The sequence below is a fragment of the Gorilla gorilla genome, chromosome 4, assembly GCF_029281585.2.
Source record: "Gorilla gorilla gorilla isolate KB3781 chromosome 4, NHGRI_mGorGor1-v2.1_pri, whole genome shotgun sequence".
Taxonomy (NCBI): Eukaryota; Metazoa; Chordata; class Mammalia; order Primates; family Hominidae; genus Gorilla; species Gorilla gorilla.
The window spans coordinates 164,077,301-164,104,454 of NC_073228.2; the positions used below are offsets into that span (position 1 = coordinate 164,077,301).

The 27,154-nt window shown below is 48.3% G+C and overlaps 2 protein-coding genes across 2 annotated transcripts in view; one reads left to right on the forward strand and one right to left on the reverse strand.

Annotated features, from left to right (window-relative positions):
• Positions 1–918: 918 nt before the first annotated feature.
• CCNJL (cyclin J like) overlaps positions 919–27,154 on the reverse strand; it is a 61,031-nt gene continuing 34,795 nt past the window's right edge. The window contains exons 4-6 of the mRNA XM_031011531.3: positions 8,750–9,052; positions 4,828–4,987; positions 919–3,061 (exon numbers count right to left, since the gene is read on the reverse strand). Of these exons, the coding sequence (XP_030867391.3) occupies positions 2,641–3,061; positions 4,828–4,987; positions 8,750–9,052 (884 nt within the window). The 3' untranslated portion in view covers positions 919–2,640. The remainder of the gene's footprint in view (positions 3,062–4,827; positions 4,988–8,749; positions 9,053–27,154) is intronic.
• LOC109027080 (cytochrome b-c1 complex subunit 7-like) lies at positions 7,528–7,963 on the forward strand. Its single transcript, XM_055387520.2, has one exon. It carries the CDS (start codon positions 7,528–7,530, stop codon positions 7,861–7,863), a length of 336 nt encoding a protein of 111 aa, XP_055243495.1. The 3' UTR covers positions 7,864–7,963.

Below are 27,154 nucleotides of genomic sequence, written 5' to 3' on the forward strand. Positions count from 1 at the left end.
AACTGCCTCATGATTTAGTTTTCTAAAAAGCCTTATTAGTGCATAAAATAATAGTGCATCTTACAAAAAGCTGATCTTATGCTTGAAGAAATATAATTATCTCCTTTTTTGGAGGTACTGGCCTTGATGTACATTATGTTATTTAATCCTCTTAAGAACCCTATGAGGCAAGGTCTGTTATCACTCCCATTTTAACAGGTGACAAGATGGAGGCTCAGAGAGAGGTTGGGTCAACTGCCTTCCAACAGCTGGTAAGCGGTGTGATCGTTAAGTTTCTGTGGCAGCTTGGCTAGGCTACAGTGCCTGTTGTGTGGCTAGGTACTAGTCTAGATGTTGCTGTCAAGGTATTTTTAGATGTGATTAACATTTACAATCAGTTGACTTTAAGAAAAGCCTCCATAATGTGGGTGGGCCTCATCCAATTGGTAAAAGGTCATAAGAGCAAAGATTGAGGTTTCCTGGAGAATAAATTTTGCCTCAACACTGCTAACACAGAAATCATGCCTGAGTTTCCAGCCTGTGGGCCTGCCCTACAGATTTGGAACTCTACTGCAACATCAGCTCTTACCTGAATTTCCAGCCTGCTGACATGCCCCACAAATTTTAGACCACAGCCTCTGCAATCACATGAGCCAATTCCTTAAAATAAATCTCTCTCCATATATATCCTACTGGTTTCTTTGGAAAAACCCTGAGACGGTGATGGAGCTGGGGTGTCAAGCCTTACACACCCCTCCGCTGGCCTCTATGTGCCGAGGGAGGCCCAGCTCCCACTCAGAGGGCAGGACTCAGCTCCCGAGGTCTTGCTGCTGCCCCCAATATTCCACCCTCTACCATGAGGAGATGCTCACCAGGGCTGATTTGAGAGAGGGAAGGAGGGGCCGGCCCAAGAGGGGATGCCTAGGACAAGAGGCGAGAGACCAAGAGCAGGTGATGTGTTTATTGTGGGACGCCTCTTTCTGGGGGTCGTGCTGGCTGTGAGGGAACCCTCACAATCCCCAGGTCCCAGAACAGACAGATACAAGAACTTGAATCCAAACTGCTTGCACATAAATAGAACGGAGGTTGGCAAAGGAAAAAAAAAAAACAACAACAAATGAACGTGCAGCCTCCTATGCTAGTGTGACACGGTGGCAGTCTTATCCACACCCCGTCTCTTTTCTTACTGTCTCCACGCTGAGATTTTCAGCTGCTCTGGAAAGATTCACCACCTTCGGATCTGACTCAGCAGCAGACAGCTGCCTTCCTGGCGGCCCCTGCCACAGTCTCCAGGACTGGCAAGGGGCTAAGGAATCCAAGACAGGTATTCCTCAAACAAAACAAAAATTGCTTCCACGGTCCTTTGCACCTCCCAGTTCTGATGGGTGAACAATGTGTCCCCCAACCCCAAACTAAACCAAAGAACATGCTGAGCGCAAGCTGCGAGTCAGAATAAAAACATATTGCACATGGTTACAAGAGTCTTCCTGAGGGCCCTCTCGCTGCAGATCCCTAAATACTGGCTTTTGATCCAACCAGTCGCTTGCCTATCAATGGTGGTATCAAACGCCCATGTACATCCCACTCCCCAAATACAGGTGGGACTAAGCAAATTTTCCACATTGCTATCCTTCGCTATCAGCCACACTCAAAGCCTAGACTGGGTTAAACTCATGCCCTGTAAGTATGTGGTGGAGAGAGGTGGGAACTGTTTAAATCTTTGTCTTCCTATCAACGAGCTTCTCCCTCCCTGGGTAGTTATTAAAGTTCTAGTGGTGAACACAGCCTCCAAGACGTGGAATCTTCCAGAACCGAGAGCTGGGAAAATGGTTCTCTCCAACCATATGCTTTCAAAAAGGAAGCTCTGTGGTTACCTGCGGGTCCATCACAAGTTGGGTTCAAACTTGGGTTCCAAATTAACAGCCCTCATGTGGGACAGGCAGTGTGGCAATTAAATTTGTTTTTTTCTCCAAAGGAATTTTCAAGTATCACCAAATCCCTGATACAGTGTGTAAACAAGACATCTTACGAAACAGAAAGCGAGACCACTTCGGGAAGCAGCAGCACATGACATATCTAAAAGGCTGAAAATGGTTTTAGGTTCAAAAACAAAGGCAAGACAGCCACCCACTGTGCCTCGCAAGGCAAACACTCAGGCATACACACCAACTCAGGCTCCTCTGCACAGAGCCAGGGAAAGAAAAGCACCCAATATGGGATCCTCCGGGGGTCCTGAGAACACACCAGGCTGCCCCTCCTTTTTCAGCGGTGTAGCTGCCATCAGCAAAGAATAGAGAAGTCTTTAATGCTAAAAACTGGACATGCTTGAGATCAGTGGTCTGTGTCCAGTTCCCCCTCTCCTGGCCTCTTATCAAGTCTTTCTCGATTCACTGGGCCCCTGCGTGGGGGGACGGCCACCAAGCCATCCTTTTGTACCCTAGCCACATGTGGCAGACGTTTCTCAGAGGAATGCTCTCGGGTGAGGTATGTTATTGAATGTTTTGCTCTGGGTCAGTTTTATTTAAAAGGATCACAGAGCCTCCATGTTCCAAGGCTCTTCAGGGATGGCCTCCTGCTGCCTCACTTGGCTGAGCAATCCTCTTCAGTGTCCTCTTCCTCTGCCCACATCTCCAACGTTTCCTCGTGAGGTCCGGAGGTGGCCTATCTGTCAAAGCAGCCGGTGGGGAACATGTGGCTCCCACTGAAGTAGCTGCTTCCATAGGTGGTGGCGAGGCAGTGCCTGGGCTCAGCTGCAATGGCCATATGCATGCTAAGGGATGCAGGGACGGGCACGGGACACACATCCAGGGGCTGCAGCGGGGGGTACGGGGTGTGGAGGGATGAGCCTGTACTCCCCGAGAGCAGGCTCCCTGAACGGTGGGCCTGCAAGGAGTCCCGATAGGCCAAGCATAGGTCCTGCACGGGGGTCTGGAACTGTGCCAGGGTGGTTGCTGGCTGGCCGAGCGCCGGGTAGGCTGGTGGCTGGAACAGCACTTGGGTGGGGGTGGGGGGTGTGCCGGGCACCATTGCCAAGGCCTGGCTCTTGACGGCTACGGCATCCTTGAGGACGCTGTCATACACTCTGAAACGAGAAGTCCTGGGTGAGAACTGGAGGCCAAAAGCCACCAGATGCCTGTGTGTGTCTCTACCTGTCTTGCTAAGTGTGACTGGAAGAGATGCGTGTGCCCTGTGTCCACCAGGCCTTACCTGGCTGTGCTCACTGTGTGTGGCACCGCTCCAGCTGTTCACCAACTAGATTCAGGCCTTGGCTTTCAGCTTGGATCTGCTTCCTACAGAAAATTTCTTCTGGCCCCTCCACACTAGGCTGGCTGTCCCCACAGCCCCATGCTGCCCTATCTCCACAGTCAATACCCCAGAGAGTAACCTGCTCCAGAGGGTAACTTCTAGTTACCTGGCTTCCAGGAGGATGGCGCCTGCTTGTGCTCACCAATGCCTTCCCATCCCCTGGCACTGGAGTGTTCCTGGGGCCTGAATGAGCCCAATCTCTGCTTTCCAGGCAATTCTGGGCCAGCTCCATCCCCAGCGGGGTCACTCCTTAGCTAGCTGATATCAACCAAATTGACCCCTGGGGCCTAGGATTTCTCATCTGAAAAGGGGGCTGGAACAGAGATTTTTGCCATCTCAAAAAAAGCTTCCCATATAGCTTTTTGGGAAAACAAAACAATTAGAGGCTTATGTAAGGCGTGCACCGACACTCAGACCAGGCTTTGGGGACCTTCTCAAAAACACAAATTTTAAAATAAGGCCTACGGAGTAGGACTGACTTTTCAGAGGAATGAGATAAAGACAGCTGCCAGCAAAGCTTCCCACATCGGGGAGGGCTCTCTTCAGGGGTCTAAGGGCTTCCGCTTTGCCCACACAGCCCACCAGTCAGTCAGGCCAGCACCCACGATACGCGGTGCCTGGCAGGTGGAAGGGGAACTGGACAGTGTGTGCCTACTGGGAATGGCTCTGTCCTGTCTGCCTTGCTCCCTGCAGTAACTATGGGGCACATTTACCTCCAGTGTCAGTTTCAGGGTGTTGGGCTCATGATGCCTTTAAGTATCTTCTCTGACACACTGAACATTTCCTCCCCAAGATTCCCAGGGACCCTTGCAGAGGCTGTGGCGCTTAGGGGAGCTTACTGGCTAAGAGGTCAGCTTTGTGACCATGTCTGAGAAAAGCAGCTTATAATGGAAGTCCTTCAATGCGATTATCTGTAAGATTACATTGGGACTTACATCAAATAGCCTAGACATTTAAAGGTGCAAACAGCCCTCTTCTCCCTTGCTGCCTGACTTTAAAGATGTAAACCCGGCCGGGCGCAGTGGCTCACACCTGTAATCCCAGCACTTTGGGAAGCTGAGGTGGGTGGATCACGAGGTCAGGAGTTCAAGACCAGCCTGACCAACATGGTGAAACCCTGTCTCTACTAAAAACACAAAAATTAGCCAAGCGTGGTGGCGCGCACCTGTAATCTCAGCTACTTAGGAGGCTGATGCAAGAGAATCGCTTGAACCCAGGAAGCAGAGGTTGCAGTGAGCCGAGATTGTGCCATTGCACTCCAGCCTGGGTGACAGAGCGAGACTCTGTCTCAAAAAATAAAATAAAATAAAATAAAATAAAATAAAATAAAAAGCAAACCTGAAGCTATTCAAAATAGGAAGAACTGGTTCTTGAAACCCCACTTCTACCAGGAGTCACCATGGCCCACTTTCCCTGAGACCCTGTAGCTGGAAGAACCACCACAAGTTCCAGACTCCGGAAACTGCCCGTGGCCTGAGGCAGGCCTCAAGGCAAGAGGAACCTCACTATTTCAGAAACACAGGATTCAGGGGAGAAACTTACACCAGCAGGATTTCAATACACGTGCTGAGGTGCTCCAGGGAATAGCTTGAGATCCTCTGCAGGTCTCTGGTCCAGTAGGGAGAAAGCTGCAGGCAAATCCTGGAGGCCCCAACACAGGCCGCAGCGACCACAGAAGGCTGGAATTTGTAGAATATGTGATCTGAAAGAAAGCCACGGAGGGAGTCAGCATCCAAATCCTCCCCATGGAATCCCAGGCCCACCCTGAGAATGGATGGACAAATGAATCGCTTTCAAGGCTTTTCATTGCTGCCCTACAAATAGGATGGAAAATTAGAAACTGTGAAGTTCCATTTTTGAATCTTAACCTTGGCTCTTGGTCTGGGGTTTATTTTTTGTTGAGACAGGGTCTCGCTCTGTTGCCCAGGCTGGACTGCAGTGGTGAGATCACAGCTCACTGCAGCCTCAACTTCCCAGGCCCAAGAGATCCTACTACCTCAGCCTCTTGAGTAGCTGGGACTATAGGCATGTACAAACACATCTGGCTAATTTTCGTATTTTTTTGAGAGCTAGGGTTTCAGCATGTAATTCAGGCTGGTATCGAACTCCTGAGGTCAAGCAATCCTCCTGCCTCAGCCTCCCAAAGTGCTGGGATTACAGGTGTGAGCCACCACACTCAGACCAGTCTGAGATTTCTGATAGCAGCCTAGAACAGTGTTTTCAAAATACTGTCCACGGCTCCCAGGGAGCAGCAAGGAGCTTGCTGATGTTCTACAAACAGAACTACAAAACATTTGTCCTTTCTTTGGTTATTATAAGAGAATGACACACTATTTCAAAGGCTTCCGTTTTGGGGTATGACTAAAAGCTACTTATTAATTGTAACAATGCCTGGCCCATAGTAGGCACTTAGTGAAAATCTACTGAATGAGTGGTTGTAAGACTTTGATATTTATAACTAAAATTGGCACTTAGGTTGACTGAGGAATCTTAACGTCCAACTAAGATATCTGGCCACAAGGAAAAGCTGGTGCTAAATATGTGCAAACAGTTGAAATTTCTGCAGTTTTCCGGAATGCCACTGGATTTTCAGTTTATTACTCTGTTGTCTTAAATTGTTCATGATTTTTGCTGGGCGCAGTGGCTCACATCTGTAATCCCAGCACTTTGGGAGGCCAAGGCAGGTGGATCACGAGGTCAGGAGTTCGAGACCAGCCTGGCCAACATGGTGAAACCCCCATCTCTACTAAAGATACAAAAAATTAGCCAGGCGTGGTGGCGGGCGCCCGTAATCCCAGCTACTTGGGAGGCTGAGGCAGGAGAATCGCTTGAACCCGGGAGGCGGAGGTTGCAGTGAACTGAGATCGAGCCATTGCACTCCAGCCTGGGCGACAGGGCAAGACTTCATCTCAAAAAAAAAAAAAAAATTTTTTTCATGATTTTCAATTACTTCCACTTTCGCCTTTTAAAGATCAGTTCATAGGGCAGCTAAACAACAACAACAAATTTAAAAAATAAAGTATCAGTCAGGGTGGCAATAGGGTGATACAAACGATCATTCAGTCAGACTCCCCAGGTTCAAATCCTAGCAATGAGCAGGGCCTGGTAGCTCTCACCTGTAATCCCAAGAGTTTGAGACGAACCTGAGCAACATGGCAAGACCCCATCTCTAAAAAAATTGGCTGGGTGCAGTGGTTCACGCCTGTAATCCCAGCACTTTGAGAGGCCGAGAGGGGCAGATCACGAGGTCAGGAGATCGAGACCATCCTGGCTGACACGGTGAAACCCTGACTCTACCAAAAATGCAAAAAATTAGCTGGGTGTGCTGGCGGGTGCCTATAATCCCAGCTACTCGGGAGGCTGAGGCAGGAGAATCGCTTGAACCTGGGAGGCAGAGCTTGCAGTAAGCCAAGATCGTGCCACTGCACTCCAGCCTGGGCAACAGAGCAAGACTCCGTCTCAAAAAATAAAAATAAAAAATAAAATCCTACCAATAACCTTGGGTGAGTTACAGCTGGGCGTGGTGGCTCACGCCAGTAATCCCAGCTCTCAGGGAGTAGAGGCGGGAGGATAGCTTGAGCCCAGGAGTTCGAGACCTGCCTGGTCAATATAGCGAGACCCCGTTCTCCACAAAAAGGAAAAAAAACAAAATAAGCGTAACCTTGGGTAAGTTACAGCATCATTTTCCTCTTTTGTAAAATATGATTAATGGAGGTGATTTTGGTGTGGGGTTGCTGTGAGGTTCAAATGAGATAATGTATGCAAAGCACTGAAGCAAGACACTTGGCATGCAGTAAATGCTCAGTTAATGCTTGGGATCACAATCACTGATTTTTTTTTTTTTTTTTTTTTTAGATGGAGTCTTGTTCTTGTTGCCCAAGCTGGAGTTCAATGGCATGATCTCAGCTCACTGCAACCTCTGCCTCCCGGGTTCAAGCAATTCTCCTGCCTCAGCCTCCCAAATAGCTGAGACTATAGGCGCCCACCACCACACCTGGCTAATTTTTGTATTTTAGTAGAGATGGGGTTTCACTATGTTGGCCAGGCTGGTCTTGAACTCCTGACCTCAGGTGATCTGCCCACCTCGGCCTCCTAAAGTGCTGGAATTATAAGCATAAGCCACCACGCCCAGTCCAATCATTGATCTGTATACTCATGCCCATTTTAGTTTGTGGTAGGTTATGGGATGGTTCTATCAACAGTATTTTTTTTTTTTTTTAAGATGGAGTCTCGCTGGTCAAAATGGCTGGCAAGAAGGCTGTTGCAGCATCAGGCAAGTGGCTGGATGGTATTCGAAAATGGTATTACAATGCCTCAGGATTCAATAAACTGGGGTTAATGAGAGATAATACAATATATGAGAATGAAGATGTAAAAGAAGCCATAAGAATGCTTCCTGAGAACCTTTATAATGACAGGATGTTTCACATGAAGAGGGCACTGGACCTGTCCATGAAGCATCAGATCTTGCCTAAAGAGCAGTGGACCAAATATGAAGAGGAAAATTTCTACCTTGAACCGTATCTGAAAGAGGTTATTCGGGAAAGAAAAGAAAGAGAAGAATGGGCAAAGAGGTAATCATGTAGTTGAAGTCTGTGGATGCAGCTGTTATGAAGATGGTTAAACTTGAAACAAACAATCTTAAGAATTATTTGGTCTGCAGCTGTTTTACTTTAAATAAATATCTATTGTAAAAAACAAACAAAAAAAAGACAGAGTCTCGCTCTGTCGCCAGGCTGGAGTGCAGTGGCGCAATCTCCGCTCGCTGCAATCTCCGCCACCTGAGTTCAAGCAATTCCCCTGCCTCAGCCTCCCAAATAGCTGGGACTACAGGCATGCACCACCACACCCGGTTAATTTTTTGTATTTTAGTAGAGACAGGGTTTCCCCATGTTGGCCAGGATGGTCTCGATCTCCTGACCTCGTGATCTGTCCGCCTTGGCCTCCCATTACAGGCGTGAGCTACCACGCCCGCCCATAACAGCAGTATTTTTGACCCAGTTAACATCTAGATTTTAAAACACTGGGAAGACCGAGTTTCAAGTAAGTTTCAAGTAACAGGGTAACTTATTGCTAAAACAGATGTAAACATAATTCCCTCTCCCCATACTATCTGTATGATGGCAGCTATTTGAGAATAACCGATCTGCAAATCTGTGCTATTTAATTCATTTGCAATGCTTCAGGTTACTGTAAGAAAAATTACCAGTAGATCTGTAAGTTTCTAGGTTTCTGGCTGCCCGCCTATAAGTTGCTATTTCTCTTTTACATGTTACTGGTAACATACTGGGCGAATCCTTGCCCTTTCTTTGCTTACTGCCTGCAAAGTTAAGAGTGATCTGGGTGCACAGGCCCCAGTGAGAAGGCCTGATCTGGATGGACATGCCTTTTAGAGCTGCCTGACCCCGACCCCTGGGTGGTGGGGAAGGGGTGGGAGGTCCTGCCATGGGGTCCCAGCTGTCACCTTGCAGGGTGACCTCTAGGAAGTAATGGGCATACTCCTTAAGGCACTCTTTGGTCTTGCGGGGGCAGGTGGTGGGCCAGGTGTGGCAGTGGTGGTCCTTCTGGCTGACGGAGGCCAAGAGGTAGTAGTCCAGGAAGTGGGCAGGCGTGGGCAGGCAGAGGTTCCAGCCGAAGGCCTCCAGGAGCAGCAGCTCTGTGCTCAGCAGCTCCTTCTTGGTGAGGGTGAAGTTCTGGCTGCTCAGGATCCTCGTGCTGTTTATTTGCTCCAACTTGGGGACGTGGTCTTCCCGATCCTCGAACTTACCTGTCGGGGAGCAGGGGAAGCAGGGGTTACTGGAAGACATTTACCTGAACCCAGGAAGCTAACGGCCCACCTTACAGTGCCTGGACAGTGCTGGCAAAGAAGACAGAAAGCAGACAGGCCAGACTGCGGAGGAATAGGAGCACACATTCCAGATCTGTCAAACCCAGGCTTGAATCCGCAAGCCATCACTTCCCACTGGGGGATCATGGCTAGGTGTCTCAACCTCTCTGTGACTCAGTTTCCTCATCTGTAAGATGGAACCTATACTTCGTAAGGCTTTTGTTAGAGTCAACGGGAAAATGCAAACCAAATGCTCAGACCAGCCTCTGGAACACAAAGCAGGCGATAGGGGTCAGCAGCAGCAGCCAGGGGCTGGGGAATAATAAGGTGCCCTCCCCTACTCTCCATCTGCCCCTAACCAATCCAACCTCCTGGCTAGAGTCAGCATGGCCACACAAACCTGGCCCTGTCCGTCCATGTGTAGAAAAGCTCTTCAATGGCTTCCCGCTATCCTTGCTATTGAGTTCAAACTGTGTAAACGGGGTCTTAGTTTGGGTTCCCTCTGGTTTCCAGGTCTTGGAAGGTAAGCCCAGGAAAGATCGGTAGGTGGGGGACGAGAACAGGAAAGGGAAGAAAGCCCAAAAGGACACAAGCGAGTCACCACTGTGGACAACCCGAGCTTAATCCTACTGAGGAATTCTGAGAAACAGCCTAAGACAGGCAGGCCTCAGGTTATCCTACCCACGGGTTAAAGAGCAGAGGCAGGGTTAAAGAGCAGAGGCATTTACATAGCAACCCCGGCAGTCATCAGTTGTGGATGCTCTCAGGGGACAATGGGAGGTCCTTGTGCCCCAAGGGTCAAGAGTCAGGGGCTGGTGGGGGGGCATGACAGCTTCCACTGCGTGAGACTCTGCAGACTGTGGGCCTCTCCAGCCTCAATGTTCCTCACTCTGGGAAAACCACCCCACAGGTGGCCGTGGACCCTGTCCTTGGCAGTTTTTGCCTATAAGCCTTCACTGACACAGCCCCCTGGGCCTGGAGCACCCTTCCCCATCCCCTCCTCACTCAGCCAACCCTGACATGTCCTTCATCTGGAGTCCCTGCCTCTCAGAAGTCGCCCTCCACACCAGCCCCCTGTACTGTACGACTCCCACATCAGGTGGTGAGGCCTTCAAGGGCCTGGCCTCGGTCTGTTCACCCGTGACCCCAAGGCCAGCCTCATGGGGTGTGGAGCTGCCACTAAGTAAATGCCAAAAGAGGCAGTAGGGCGGCCCAGCTGACCTCAAAGCACACATCAGTGCTCACGAAGGGAAGGGCAAACAACACATGCACGCACCTGCTCCCAGCTGCAAGTGCCTCTGACCCAGTTCCCATCTCTCATGCTGCTTAGGGGAGATAAGGAAGTAACCACCACAGGCTGCTCCACAGTAGATACAACACATTCCTGAGGACGGCTCAAAAGACGTCACTGCAGAATGAATCAACCACGTCTCAGCAGGCCAGGGTTGCTCCCTTCTCGGCAAGCCTTGCAGCAGCCCACTCGGTGGGTAACGACGACCTGACACAGAGCTCTGGTCTTTGATGCAGAGGAGTCTAGTGATTGGAAATGTACAAGACAGTGAAGGGCAGAGGCACTACCAGCCCCGCACCATGCAGTTTACAGCAAGCACACATTCCATCCCTTTCCGGAGCCCAGTCGCTCAGCCTGCAATGGTGCTGTGTCCAAAGTACACACTTTCTTGTCTTGCACACAAGAACAACTCAGGCAGGCCAACGCGAGGTCAAAGCTGCCCAAAGAGGAAGAGCCTCCTGCATGGCTGGAAATCCCAGTGTTGAGGCTCTGGCCGACTGGCTCTATTGGCTTTGGCAGCTCCCCCCATACTCCCCCCAACACTCCCTCTTCAAGCACTGGATCCAGCCACGTGGGACTCCAACCCCTCCCCAGGCTGGGAATGCTCTTCCCCTCACCCCCCTTATCGGTGTCCTCCAGAGCTCAGTTTAGAGACCTCCAGATATGAAAGGGACTTCCTACACTCAGATTACTTGCTTAACATCAAGTATTAATATTAATGGCTGGCATCTCACTCTAAACCTTGTAAGAATAGGAACTGAGTCCAACCCATTCGCTGCTGTGCCACCAGTTCCCAGCACATGCCTGGCACATAGTAGGTACCCAATAAATATTTGTTAAATGAATGAATAGTCCTCTCAGGAAACAGATATTTTAGGCCATTTGAATTTTTCTCTGATGATCTTGTATTCCCCAGTTTTTTCTCCAATGATCATGTATTCTTTGTGCAGTTTTTAAAAGGAAGAATTTTATTTATTTATTTTTTCCAAAGTTGCCCCAGCTCCCCTGAATCTTGTGCTGAGCCAGCCTTGGTTGCATGCACTCAGTAGAAACGAGCTCTCTTTCCCTCCCCAGAGCAGGAGGTGGCGAGGTGAAGGTGCACTGTACTGGGGTGGCACTAAGACCCTTGCACAGCACTGCTGGCAGCCAGCAATCTCTTAGAACTGGCAGATGTGCTCAATCAGATTAGTTTCCTCCTCCCCTCCTCGCTTTTCAAACCTTTCAGAGCTCTGCTACCAGGCCCAAGAGGATTATCCTCCAATGGAAGGCACCAGGGATTACTGCAGAATCTGATTTCACCTGCTCCCTCTGCTTCCTGGGAACGCACATGGCAGGCCACAGCCAGGCAGTGCTGGGTCTGAATCCTCAGGAGTTTGCCCTGGACCTACGAGCACTAAACTCTACAGGCTGTTTATTTGCTTATGATGTAGGACCATGTCCCACGTGAAGATAAAATGGTGCTGCAGAATGGAAAGTGCTTCACAAGCCCCCAGCACACAGAATGGGCTGTGCTTCGAGCTGGTCATGCACTTGCTCGTGGCAGGAACCTTCTAGGTAGGTTCTTTACAATCCTCAGAGGCTCAGAGAAAAAGCTGATGGGAGAACTCAGCTTCTACACCCAGAAGCAGACTTCAGAGTTAACCTGGGCTTGGCCTGGCCAGCAGTTAAAAAGCAGCCAGAAAAGATTTTATGAGTTTCCTGATGCTGCACGTGCCTGGCAGACATTTCCTCCCTTCCTCCTGGGACTGTGAATGGGGCTGTGCCCTTGTCCCCAGCGCTGCCACCACCAAGCACCGTTACTCAGCTGCTTCCTCCTTATCGACAAACTGCACAGGCAACAGATGCCTAGAAGACTTCAGGCGAGTCCCCTGGGAGAGGCTGGGAACAGAATTCTGAGTCTTTCCAAGCCAGACAATAGCCATGGAATCTCCGACTTCTTTGATGCACTTCTGATTTCGAAAATTTTCAAATCAGAGAAAAGATGAAAGACAACAATGAACACATAGGACCCTTCACCAGATTCTGCCCTTGCTGACCCTGATCCATGTGTGCTCTGTCTAGGTGTATTCTGTCTGTAAATACTGGTTTTGTTGGACCATTTCTAGTCAAGCTGCAGACATGACATGCCACCCCGAACACTTCGGCATCCGTTCCTGAGGTCATTTTCCTACAAATTGTAATGTTATTAGCATTTCTAAGACATGAACATTAATGCAATCACATTTTCTAATATTCAGTCCACATCTGACTTTCTCCAGGGGTCCTAAAAATGCCTTTTATAACCTTTGTTTTGTGTTTTTGGATCCAGAATCCAAACTAGGTTCACACACGGAGTCTATTACCACTGAAGTCCCCTTGTAACGTTTGCTTTTCATGACACTGACTCTGGGAGAATCTAGGCCAGTTGTCTTGTAAAATGCTCCACATTCTGGATCTGCCTGATTGTTTCCTCACAATTAGATGCAGGTCAAACAGTACAGGCAAGCAAATGACAGAAGCTGTTCTGTCCTTCTCACCCGCTGGACCATAGCAGGAGTCCTAGGCAACGTCACTTTGTCCTGGCCTATGTTAGATCACTTGATTAAGGTGGTGACACGAGACTGCTCCGGTTCAAGGTACCAGCTTCCCTGGGAAATTAATAAGTAATCTGGGAGGGCACACTTTGTGAATATCCTGTTTCTCAACAACCTTTAGCTCAATGGCTTTGCATCCATGGATGATCCTTTTCTGAATAAATTATTATACTGGGGGTTGAAAAGGAAGTTTTAAAAATCATATCATTCCATCTACATTTTTCTTTTTTGATGTTTGCATTGTCCTAAATTGGAACAGCAGGAGCCCTATCAACCTCTTTTTTTTTTTTGAGATAGGGTCTCACTCCTGTCGCACAAGCTGGAGTGCAAGTAGCTCAATCTCGGCTCACCATATCTTCAACTTCCTGGGTTCAGGTGACCCTCCCACCTCAGCCTCCTGAGTACCTAGGTACATAGGCACATGCCACCACACCTGGCTAATTTTTGTAATTTTAGTAGAGCCCAGGCTGGTTGAAATCCTGGGCTCAAGTGATCTGCCCGCCCCAGCCTCCCAAAGTGTTGGGATTACAGGCATTAGCCACTGTGCCTAGGCACTATCAACATACTTTTAAGATTAAAAAGCATTCTAAACCTAGTGAAGCACTTCTCTGGCTCTCGGAGGCCAGGCAGACGCACGTGTACCCCTAGTGTTGGTGGTGACGGTGGTGCCTGTAAGTGATGCCTCTTATGTGCCCTCCTTTCTGCATGTGGCTGGCTGATCCCTAACACCACTTCCTGAGGCTGGCACACAGAGCTCCTGGGCAATTCGTGGCAGGTGAGGATGACCGTGCATCCATCCATGTGGCCTACATGCTTAACCACAGATGAGGCCGTGGTGGCAAGATGCTGTGGATCCAGCTTACAGACTGGCTTTTTTTTTTTTTTAATTAGAAAAAACTTATGACAACACATAATATAAAGTTTACCATTTTTCACTGTACAGTTCAGTGACATTATATGGACACTCACAATGACGGGCAGCCATCACCACCATCCCTCTCCAGAACTCTTTTCATCCTGCTGAAACTCTGTCCCCATTAAACAATAATTCCTAGGTCCCCCCTCTCCCGAGTCCTTGGCAAGCACATTCTACTTTCTTTCTCTATGAAGGTGACCACTCTGAAGACTGGCTTATCTTCTACCTACTGTCCTGGCAATCAAGCCTCAAGGCAGACCAAACAGGATTCCTGACTCTTCTGAATTAGTGCCAAGAGGAGCAGTTATTTTTAATTGCTTAAAAAGCCACTTCATTTTAGAAAATTTTAAATATACGAAAAGAGAGAGAGAAATGTTACTATAATGAACTCCCTTGAATGTTATTACCCAGTGCCAACAGTCATCAGCATTTACACTGCCTTTAAAAAAGCCCTAAAACTTAAAACAAAAAGGTAACCAGCACAGAACAAGGTTCTGTACAAATTCAGCATTGCCTCATTCCTGTTGCCCAGGCTTGAGCGCGGCCCACCCCCAACTAGACAGACCGTGTTCTGCACTGTGCCCCACGAATGCCCCCAAAAGTCCTTCACGCGTGGGAAGATGCCTACTGACGGACCCATTCAGTGCTACCTGCTGCCCTTTCAGGTGCTTAACCCAGGCTCAGAGATGAGGCCAAAGTTTCCTGGCTAAAGAGAAACAGGTTTTAAAGCCACAGCTGGCTACTTTTCTTCCCTAAAGAAATGCAATGCCGGCCAGGCGTGGTGGCTCACGCCTGTAATCCCAGCACTTTGGGAGACCGAAGCGGGCAGATCATGAGGTCAGAAGTTCAAGACCAGCCTGTCCAATATAGTGAAACCCTGTCTCTACTAAAAAAATTAAAAAATTACCCAGGTGTGGTAGTGTGCGCCTGTAGTCCCAGCTACTCGGGAGGCTAAGGCAGAATCGCTTGAACCTGGGCAGCGAAGGTTGCAGTGAGCCAAGACCATGCCACTGCACTCCATCCTGGGCAACAGAGTGAGACTCCATCTCAAAAGAAAAAAAAAAAAAAAAAAAGGAAATGCAATGCCCCAGCCTGGCCAACATGGTGAAACCCCGTCTCTACTAAAATACAAAAATCAGCTGGGTGTGGTGGTGCATGCCTGTAATCCCAGCTACTCAGGAGGCTGAGGCAGAATTGCTTGAACCCCAGAAGCAGAGGTTGCCATGAGCCAAGATCGCGGCACTGCACTCTAGCCTGGGCGACAGAGCGAGACTCTGTCTCCAGGGCAAAAAAAAAAAAAAAAAAGAAAGAAATGCAATGCCTTTAAAAATAAGCAAAGCTATTCTTCCACAAGAATGGCCGCTCTCCTATTAAAAAATCTCTTCCTCATTTTATCTGAGAATGAGAACCAGACTTTTATCAGAAGTTGAGACCCCATAGCTATCCCCATGCCCCTCCAGCAGCCACCAGCCTACCCTGCAGGTGCTTTATCATCAGATAAAGGAAAGATGGGGCTGGCGGGTCAGAGGGATCAAGGACCACCCAGTAGTACCCAGGCCTTGCCTTTTCCCAGGTGGGGCCTGACATCTATCTTCACAGGTGCATGTGGGCAGTGCTATGCAGTCAGGTGGCAGGGACAGAAGAGGAAAGAGAAAGCTCTGGCTGAAAGGGCTTTTTCCCAGCTTTGCAGACTTTGCTGGCAAGGGAGGCCAGCGTCCCAGGGGTGGAAGCCCATGCAGGGCCAGGCTCAATAGAGACCTTTCTGATGCTAATGCTTTTTTCCCTCAGATTCTTCCTTCCTGGAGTGGAGAAAAGTAGCGCCAGAAAAGGCAGAACTTCTACCAGCTTTATTTATGGCCTTGGAGCCGGTGTGACCAGGGACAGCCAGGATTCTGGGGGAGGTCCCCACCAGAAACAGGCAGGAATGTCCTGGAGCAGGGGCAGGGCAGGGGCTCAAGTGCCAGTTTCCCATCCTCACTCCTGATATCATTTGTGTGATCTTGGGCAATCGCCCGGAAACCCACACCTCATAGGGCAGTAGGGAGGGTGCAAGGAGTGTCCCAGGTAACATGACGGGCATGTGGGAGGTGCTCTATAAATGGCAGCAGCTGCTGTATTATTTATTGAACATGGTATTCTTTGCACTCCAGACCCGGGATCTTCTCAAGTCCTGTTAGCTAGAAATATTTTCTTACAGGTTCTGAAAAAGGGGCTGAAAAAGGCCCAACAAAAGGCTCCCCTACCCTTACCCGACTCCACAGTCCACGCTGTGCTGGAATGCATGAAGTGGACTGGAGTCGTTACAGCTTCCTTTCCCCAGGACTGTGACCTTGAACTCTGACCTCCTGCTGGTGATTTCAAGGCTCACAGTCAGGGAGGAAGAAAGGGGAGTGAGTGTTGCGTCCAAGGCCTTTCCCAGATGTCTCCCTCCCCCAGGGTGAGACTTTTCCCAGGTAACCCAGTTGGGTTGCAAGAGGCAGAGAATCCACTGGGTAGCAAGAGGCAGAGAATCCACACACCAGGATGTGAGCTCTGGGAGGGCGGGGAGCTTCGTTTGGCATTTGGTTCTCTGCTGCATCCCAAGGCCCAACGCACAGCAGGCATCAAATGTGCTGGCAGACCCTGGACCACACATCTATTTACTGCAGGGTTGGGTGGGCTAGGGGGTCTGTGAACTGTGCTTGCTGTGCCCTTAACAGATGCTCTCAGCTGATTCTGGCAACGACCCTGGGAGGTTGGGGGTGTTTCCCACATGGAAACAGAAGCTCAGAAAGGTTGAGTTACCCCGATCTCCCAGCTGATAGGGGACAAAGCAGCATTTAAAAGTCTGTCTGCTCCATGAGGGTAGGGAACAAATCTGTCTTGTAGAACACCACAGATCCTGTCCACCTAGCACAGCCTCTAGCATAAAATTAATAATAGCTTTTGTGTATTTTAAAAAATGAATGAATAAATGATTCCAAAGTCCCGAGCTTTTTACATCATAAGCAGGAAACCTTATATACAGTCACAAGGCCCCCTGCAATCCTATAAGCTCCATAATAAGTGTATCTATCTGGGTGGAGGAACTTCTATGGGTGTGTCAGGCTAGTTTCAGCTTCACCCCATCTAACCACCCTGTTCTCCACAAATACTCTTAATTTTGAAAAATTTTTAAAAAATTGTTTACTTGTTGAAGTGATAGTGTCTCACTATGTTGCCCAGGCTGGTCTTGAACTCCTGGGCTCAAGTGATCTTCCTGCTTTGGCTTCCCAAAGTGCTGGGATTACAGGCATGCACCACCATGCTTGGCCCTTCCACAAATTCTCTTGACTTCAATCTCTCCTTTGCTTATGCTACTTAGCAATTTAATTCCGGAGCCTTTCCACTAAAGAGCTATATGATCAACAGGACTTAGTTTTTTCTTCCAGTGATAGCGTTTAAGTCAAAGGAGTGGCTCTCTAACAGGAAACTTTTTGTACTAAAGGTGCTCCCCAGCCTGACTTTTTTTTTAAAAAACAGAAACTCTCTTTGACTTCTTGCAGTTATTGAAGGCAAGAAAGGTGCTTCCTACTCTTTGCAAAAAAAGGCACTGCTCATACGCCCAGCAGACAAGTGTCTTTCTGAGAAACCAGGGGATACAGATTTTGAGCAATTGATGGAGAGGGTGTGAAACTACTCTGAGGGCACCATGCTCTGGCAGGCTGTTTTTACTGTGTAAGGCAGCGCAGCGGGCAGTGCCCACACTCTGATGATGACTGTCCTGGATTCTACGGAGTGGCAGCCACTTACTATCCATGTGGTCTGGGGTAAGTCACAACTTCTTGGACCTGTGTTTCCTCATCTGTGAAATGGGAAGAAGACAAGTAGATAGAATTGCGGTGAGGGTGACATGATGGCTTAGTGTGCTTAGAACAGCGCCCTTTGTAAACCTGTGCTCAATTCAGAGCCAGCCCTGTAATGACAGTCACAGCTACAATGACGGTGGTTTGGTTTCTGGATGAGATTTGGTGTGGGGGAGAGAGAAAGCCAGGGACAAAGCAAGAAAACCCTTCATCTGTAAGAGGGTGCTTCAGTGGTGCTCAAGGAAGGGAGAAAGCTGAGAGGACCACAGGGGTTGGAGGCCAGGTAGCCTCCCCTTAAGTCCCCTTAAGGACCTGCTGTAGCTGCATCCAAGATCTCTGGCCCATTTCTGATCCTGTAGTTAGGAAACATCCTGGAGAAACAGGCCTCCAACACCAGCCATTCCTGGGCTTCCAAAGTCCGCTGGGTAGACCTCGTGTGAAGGTGGATCTGGGTACCCTGCCTGGCTGAGCTTCCTTTCTCCAGCAAATAAAGAAAAAGCTCTCTTCTTCTCCTTCCTCTCTCAAGAGCAGGGCTGCATCTCCAGTCTCTGGCACAGAGTAGGCCTTGATAAATAATCAACGAATGGATGGAAGGACGGATGGATGAAAGAATGAAAGCAAGCCCATTTCTGACAGGCTGAATCAATTCCTGAGCCCAATTTTAAAAAGAGACCAGAGGTGAGGTTGTGGGTGGTTGTTTTCTTTAGGAGAAAATTGTGAAAATGCCTTCTAGGTCAGAGGTGGCATTCGGCCAGCTGGGTCACCCACGGGCTTCCCTTCTTGCTGGGAGGACTTCCCTGTGTCAGGAAGGAGAAACTGCTGTGATGACATCACACTGCGGCCTCAGGCAATCCCTGGTTCCTTTGTGCTCCGCTTTACACGTGACCCAAATAAGTGTCACTGACTGAAAGCAGGGCCTGCGGGGTGGGGGCCATTTGTCACCCGAATAGCTGGCATCTGGGGCCTGCATCCCACAAGTGCTTCTGTCCTCGTACGGAGGACAGGAGTTATCTCCTGTCAGGAAAGGTTTCGGTGTCACTGCTTTAAAGAAAGCTCACTCCTAACTCACCAGGGGCTGCCTCTGGCCCAGGTCTGACGGGGCTGCTGTGCTGAATGTGTGGGCACTGGGGACCCTGATCCTTTGTTCCGACCCGTGCGGGGAACAGGGAGAAGGAAAAGGAGAGGCCATCTTGGGTACCGCCCTTGTGGTTCAGAGGGGAGATGCTTCCAGATACAAGAGCTGGTCCTGAGGGCTGATGTTTTCATCGGGGTCAGCACAAATGCTGCTCTGCTGGCTCAGAAGGAAGTGTGACCAGGAGTCTCCCAGCAATCTCTCCATGTTCTGACCTGAGTCTTCCTGGCACAGCCAAGGAAGGACGTGGTCTGGCTGTACAACTAGGGCCATAGCTGTACAGTGGCTGAGAACCACTGAGTCAACCCCAAGGTGACAACCTGTGTCCCCGTTACTAGGCACATCCTAGCTGTATGCTTTTAGGGAAGTGTCCTAACTTACTGGGCCTCGGATTCTTCCTCTGATACTTGCGGAAAATGCAACTACAGCCTATCTTATAGAATTGTTTTGAGGATTAAATTAGTAAATCTGTGTAAAAAATTCAGAACACCGTGTGACATACAGGCTGGGCACAGTGACTCATGCCTGTAATCCCAGCACTTTGGGAGGCCGAGGCTGGTGGACTGCTTGAGCACACAAGTTAGAGACCAGCCTGGGCAACATGGCAAAACCTTGTCTCTACCAAAAAAAAAAAAAAAAAAAAAAGTCTGGGCGCAGTGGCTCACGCCTGTAATCCCAGCACTTTGGGAGGCCAGGGCGGGTAGATCACTTGAGGCCAGGAGTTCAAGACCAGCCTGACCAATATGGTGAAACCCTGTCTCTACTAAAAATACAAAAATTAGCTGGGTGAGGTGGTGGGCACCTGTAATCTCAGCTACTCAGGAGGCTGTGGCAGGAGAATCATTTGAACCTGGGAGGCGGAGGTTGCGGTGAGCTGAAATTGCGCCACTGCACGCCAGCCTGGGTGACAGAGCAAAATGGTGTCTCCAAAAAAAAAAAAAAAAAATTAGCAGGGCCCGGTGGTGTGGACGCGCCTGTGGTCCCAGGTACCGGGAGGCTGAGGTGCAGGGAGCCGTGATCATGCTACTGTACTCCAGCCTGAGTGACAGAGTGAGATCCTGCCTCAAAAAGATAAGTAAAAATAAACACTCAATACACATTAACGATCCCATCACCACTGACGCTAGGATTTACCCTCCACCCCCAGGTTCCAATTATAGAAAAGAGAAATGTAGTGAGATTACAAGTGATTTTTATTTTGTTATTTTTATTTTGTTATTTTTATTTTGTTATTTTTATTTTTTCCCATCTTCTGGTTTTCTACAGGAACAAATATTACTCTCCTGCTGATAAAAAACACTTTAAACTCCTCAGAAGGCAAGACCCTGCTGCTGGGAATCTAGAAGCCAGAGCTAGCAGAATAACTGCCAGAGAACATTCCAGAACGTAGGTCTGCTCCAGTCCAAGAATATCTCGGCGTGAACCTGTTTTACAAGTACCTACAAGTCAGGAGGCATCAGACTTTCCTAGAAAAGTCCCAGAAACCTCACTATGTCGGTGACAAAGAGAGACTTTTCCTGTCTAGACACCACAATGCTTGTAATTAAAATTAAGATTTAGGAGGTGGAGGGAGGCAACACACACTCCTCGAAGACAATCTCAAAAATCCAGGTAAATGCTCCACACATAAAAATAATCTCTAATCTTAGCACCAAGGGATACAATAGGCCAACATACCTCCTTCGAGTCTGAAACGGATTTCAAAATCAACCAAAGCTGCCCTGCCAGTGCTAGCTATCACAACCGACAATACTGATAGGTAAGTGCCTGGGTGGTGAGAGGTGGGCTGCTGCGATCAGGGGCTCCTGAACACCGCATGTTCAATTAATTCGTGCAGCTTGAAATACAACCCCCACTCCCGGAAAACAAAAATAAAATTAAAATAAAAAAAAGCCATGCAGAGCCCAGAAAGTTAGGCCCTGGACAAACAGGTCTGGGTGTTAAACTTGCTAAGGCAAATTGAACAATTTAAGAGCTTCCAGCCCAGCCAGCTGTCTGACAGGCAGTTTACACAAAATCCCTCCCCTGAAACAGCTCTAAGCCTGCCAGTCTGCAGAGATGGGAACAGGAAATGGAAAATCACCATGTCCTCCACTCACTGTGCTGTGACATTCGAGCCCCGTGCCCAGATTTGCTCAGCATGGCCCTCACTAATGTGACAGACCACCTTTTCCAGTTGCCCTGTGCCGCGTGGCCACCACGCAAACGTCACTGATTAGAGAAGCACCACTGATGTCATGGCAGTGTTTTGGAAGAAAGATAAGCAATAGTCACTTTAATTGCACATCAAATGTAAGACCTGTTCTGATTCCTGAAATGTTCAAACATTGAAAGGCTCAAGCATTTCAAATGCTCTCCACGGCAGGGAGGAAATGGAGTTTCCTCCTGACCACTCTTGCATGAGATCTAGGGAGCTATTAAATTATCTCCTGCAAGGGCGCTGCCACGTTTCCTTGCAGATTTAGGTTTAATTCTATCAATAAATCTCATGTTTTGTCAGAAATACACCCCTGAAAAAGACCACCTGGAAATATTGAACCATTTGCAGCTGCTGCCTACAATTAGAGCTGTGGAGGCATCTCAAGCATTCCCAGCTTTGGGGAGAGCTGATGTGTTTAACTTCTCCAGGCTAGGAAGCAGCATATTCATTCATCCTTGTCGACCAGAAAGGATTAAGACTGCTTTCAAGTTTCTGAAATCTCCAGTGGGGAGACCCCATCCCGTCCCCTGCCTTGTTGTCAAAGAAGCTGCTTTTCAGAAGCAACAGTTGCCAAGTAATCAAAGCAGGGGTGAGTGGGGGATGGAGGATGCAAAGGGGAGTGATGCTGGTTTACTGGGAGGAAGACAGGCCTCTCCTAGAATCTCCTGAAGCCCCACTGCAGGTACCTGACAGGCAATAGCTTTTAGTGGTATCTGCCCTAAGACATGAGGCTTAACAGGCACTAAAAGCAATCAGTCTGGAAAGGATTCCTTGTCTGTGCTTCCTGGATAGGGAAAGGCAGAAATGCAGGGCAAAGGCTCTCGTGGCTGGGAGCACAGAAGAGAAGCCCCAAGTGGACACGGGTGAGGGGCCAGGATGGAGAAGAGACATTGCTTGTTCTTTTATAGTTTATTGTTTAGGTAGACAGTAAGTCAAATAAATGTTTTTCTGGAAGGCAGCTGTGCTCACCACCGTACCACCAATGCTAACAGTTCCAAAGGCTCCCACAAATGAAGTTAAATTTAGGGAAAAACAGGTCTCATCAGCTGTTGGTTGAGTTAAAACTTCCGTAAGGCAATTTGGCACTACTTATCAAAATCTTCAGTGTACCTACCTGTTGACCAAAACAATTCCACCTCTGGGAATTTATCTTACAGACAGACTCATGTAAGTTTGCAAAGATACAGGGAAAAAGCCAGTCACTGTCATATTGTGTACAGCAGTGAAAAAAACAGATGGCAACCTGAATGTCCAAAAATAGAGAAATCATTACATAAATGACAGTGTTTATAAAACAAAGGACTTTGCAGTCAATAAAAAGAGTGAAGTAAATCCACAAGCGCTGATGGAAAAAGAGGTTCCCTAACATACTAGGAAGAAAGCACCTTTAGCAGTAACCCAGCTGTGTAAATATATCTGGTCAATTCTTGTTATTCATGTCAGTTATGCTCTATAAAGCCATTGTGAACACTGAATTAGTGAATACTGAACCACTGCTCCTAGGGGAAGGTACAAGGTTAGGTTCCTGCAAGGCTCTGATCACAACATTTCATCAACTGATCAGCCTATAACTTTGTGTTGTGTATTTGTTTAATACATTAATTCATTAATATTGAACTCATGGCCAACAGCATTATAACTTCTGCCTGAACACAGCTTCTCTAACAGAGGCTTTTTCTACAAGGCACATCGCAGCCTTCTTGACCTTGGGAGCTCTAGACAGCACTTCAGCTCTATTCTTGGAGACTTGTTGACACCAAAATCACCAACAAAAAGCATAAAAATATGAAAAATGTGGCACTAAGTCCACTAAAAACACATTTGTTTACAGTGTGAGAGGTGAAAGAAGAAGGCAGAGTGCTTCTTACTGGGTCTCAGCTTGGAATATGGGTATGGGTCAATCCATATGGGACACACAGCTCTGTGCGTGTTTGCAAAGCACCACGAAAGTGCCACCACTTTTTTTTTTTTTTTTGAGACAGAGTCTCACTCTGTCATCCAAGCTGTGGTACAGTGGCGCGCTCTTGGCTCACTGCAACCTCTGCCTCCCAGGTTCAAGCAATTCTCCTCCCTCAGCCTCCCGAGTAGCTGGGACTACAGGTGCCCACCACCACATCCGGCTAATTTTTTTGTATTTTTAGTAGAGAAGGGGTTTCCCCATGTTGGCCAGGCTGGTCTTGAACTTCTGACCTCAGGTGATCCACCCACCTCGGCCTCCCAAAGTGCTGGGATTACAGGCGTGAGCCACTGCACCCGGCCTACAAAACAGTTATAGCAAGTAGGCAAATTCGCAAGAACAGAATCCGTAATGAGAATCAACTGTGTTTGTATATCCATGGAACAATTCCAGAAAAATACGCCAGATCAAATTCAGAAGAAACTGTTCCCAGGGGTTACCTGGGATTGGGAAAAGGATTTTTATTTTATTCTTTGGATCTCACTTTACAAGTGAGTATAATAATTGTAATTTTAAAAATCTATAGTAAGGGCCAGGTGTGGTGGCTCATGTTTGTAATCCCAGCACTTTGGGAGGCCGAGGCAGGCAGATCATTTGAGGTCAGGTGTTTGAGACTAGCCTGGCCAACATGGTGAAACCCCGTTTCTACTAAAAATAAAAAAATGAGCTGGATGTGGTGGTGTGTGCCTGTAATCCCAGCTACTCGGGAGGCTGAAGTACGAGACTCACCTGAACCCAGGAGGCAGAGGATGCAATGAGCCAAGATCACGCCACTGCACTCCAGCCTAGGTGACAGAGTGAGACCTCGTCTCAAAAAAAACAATCTGTAGTAAGGAGATGGGCCTTTTCACAGGTAAGCTCAGCACAGCATGACTGACTCACAGAGCTAAGGGACCCTGCTCTGCAGGAGGACCAGAGCCAGAGATGGGGGCTTTCCCACCCCCTTGAAAGAAAGGCCACGCGACCACCTCCTGCCAGACACTTCTCTCTCCTAGGGAGGAGGACAGGGGCCAGCACGAAGGTCAGCACAGGATGTGGCCCCACCTACAGAAACCAGAAGTCAGAACTTTACTGTAAAAGTCAGATCTATCAGCCTCACCTTCCACTGCTTTTCACAGACAACAGGCAGTGGGCCAGGGGCAGGAGGGGCTCAGAGGACAGAGGAAAACCACTCACCAGTGAGAAACCTTGTTTTCTCAGGGACAGGCTCAGGCTCAGGGTCCGGAAGTGACAGTGAAAGAAAACAGAAAAAGTACGATGGAATTGCAATTAGATGGGGAAGAAAAAGGAAGAATGGAAAAGGAAGGAAGAGAGGGAATCTGGCAGTTTTGTTCACTGGGTAGTGTGTAGGGGTGTAATCTATGATTCATTTTCCCCCCATAAATGAAAATAAATTTTCCCAGTTATGAAAACACATCTAGGTTTGGAAGGATTCGTGTTTTTTTTTTTTTTTTTGAGACACAGTCTTGCCCTGTGGCCTAGGCTGGGGTGCAGTGGTGCAATCTTGGCTCACTGCAACCTCTGCCTCCCGGGTTCAAGCAATTCTTCCACCTCAGCCTCCTGAGTAGGTGGGATTACAGGTGCGTGCCACCATGCCTGGCTAATTTTTGGAATTTTTAGTAGAGAGGGGGTTTCACCATGTTGGCCAGGCTGGTCTTGAACTTCTGATCTCAAGTGATCTGCCCGCCTTGGCCTCCTAAAGTGCTGGGATTACAGGCGTGAGCCACCGCGCCCGGCTGAGGTCTGGAAGGATTCACACAAAACTGTGGGAGTGGGACTGTGAGCAAAGGGGAGAAACTAATTTTTCGCACTAGGTACTTCTGTACCTTTCAGTTTTTTTGTGTTTGTTTGTTTTGAGATAGGGTCTGGCTCTATGGCCCAGGCTGGAGTGCAGTGTCAAGATCTCAGCTCACTTCAACCTCCACCTCCTGGGCTCAAGAGTTCCTCCCACCTCAGCCTCCCAAGTAGCTGGGACTACAAGCACGTGCCACCACACCTGGCTAAATTCTTTCAGGTTTTTAAAAGTAAAAACGTATCTCACACTTCTTGTGCAAAATAATAAGGTCTTACAGTTAAGGCCTAGCTACCCTAGCAAAAGGTCACCTCTTGCCCTCCTGGCTTTCTCCCCAACCCTCCCTCCCTCCTCAGGCTGGTCCATGCCCTGGGGCCAAAGACTCAACACTGCAGTCATCTCCAGGCAGCAACCACCAAGCAAAAGCAAAACTCCAAGGTGTCTCAAAAAGTCCAACATAAAATTACCACATGACCCATAATCCAACCCATAGGCATACACCCAAAAGAATTAGAAACCAGTGTTCAAATATAACTGGTACCCGAATATTCACTGCAGCGCTGTTCACAATAGCCAAAAGGTGAAAACAACCTAAACATCCATCAACAGATGACTGGATAAACACACTGTGGGATATACAATGGAATATTATTCAGTCATAAAAAGAAATGACGGCTGGGCACTGTGGCTCACGCCTGTAACCCCAGCACTTTGCGGGGCCAAGGCGGGTGAATCACCCGAGGTCAGGAGTTTGAGACTAACCTGGCCAACATGGTGAAACCTTGTCTCTACTAAGGATACAAAATTAGCCGGGCATAGTGGGACATACCTGTAGTCTCAGCTACTTGGGGCGGTGTGGGTGGGGGGCAGGGCGCTGAAGCAGGAGAATTGCTTGAACCTGGGAGGTGGAGGTTGCAATGAGCTGAGATTGTGCCATTGCACTTCAGCCTGGGCGATAAGAGCAAAACTCCGTCTCAAAAACAAAAAAGAAAAAGAAAAAAAAAAGAAATGAAGTACTGATACGTGTTGCAACATGGATGATCCTTCAAAATTCTGTATGAAGAGAACAATGCTAGACACAAATGGTCACATATTGTATAATCCCCTTTATATAAAATAGCCAGAATAGACGAATCCATACAGACAGAAAGCAGATTAGTGGCTGCCAGAGCTGGGGGATAGGAAGAAACGGCAAGTGACTGCTTAACGGGTACGAAGTTTCCTTTTAAGGTGATAAAAATGTTCTGGAAGTAGAGAGAGCGTGAAGGTGCTAAACACCACTCAACTGTACACTTGAAAATGGTTAAAATCCTGAATTTTATGTTGTGGCATGAATTTTATCTCTCTTTTTTTTTTCTTTTTTGAGACAGGGTCATGTTCTGTCACCCAGGCTAGAGTGCAGTGGCATGATCTCAGCTCACTGTAACCTCTGCTTCCCAGGCTCAAGCAATTCTCCAGCCTCAGCCTCCCATGTAGCTGAGACTACAGGCACGAGCCACGAACACCCAGCTAATTTTTGTGGGTTTTTCTTTTTAGTAGAGACAGGGTTTCTCCATGTTGGCCAGGCTGGTCTTGAACTGCTGGCCTCAAGGGATCTGCCTGCCTCAGCCTCCCAAAGTGCTGGGATTACAGGTGTGAGCCACCGTGCCTGGTTGTATTTTTCTTTACAAAAACAAACAAACAAACAACAACAAAAAAAAACCCACACACACAACCCCACACTACAAGTTGGGCAAGTTTCGTGGCCTCTCTGAACCTATAAAAGGGGCGGGTGACAGCACGACCGCATAGGCTGGTCGTGAGGATCCGTGTGATGTGTGTAAAGTGCCTGGCATGGGGTCCAGCATGTAGAAAGAGAACAGTAAGGAAGGAAGCCACAGCCGCCGTGATGCCGATGATTCAGGGGCACTGCCAAAGCCAACTCACCTGGAAGTTGTGGGATTTCTACGTTGTCAAATTATCCTTTTAATTAAACAACAGGAAGAACAAAAAGACATTGCAGGAGGGGTGCTGTATAAGATGAAAGATTAAAGAAGAGGGAGGCTCAACTTCATTTACTGTTTAGTGATCTCTATACTATATTTATAGTAGAGTTCTATCCTGTGTTAAGGTAGGAGACGCAAACAATGAACTCTGAGGGAGAGAGGGTGTCTTTGCCACGTGTCCACTGTGGAATGACGAAATGCTCTCGCTTCTTCTGCCTCCTCCTATGGCCCGCAGACATGGGTCCCTGGCTGAGCCCTGTTTGACGGGGCAGAAGGGGCTGTAGGTAGGTGAGAAAATCCCATCTCTGCTTCCTGTCTATCTGTTTTTTTTTTTTTGAGATGGAGTTTTGCTCTTGTTGCCCAGCCTGGAGT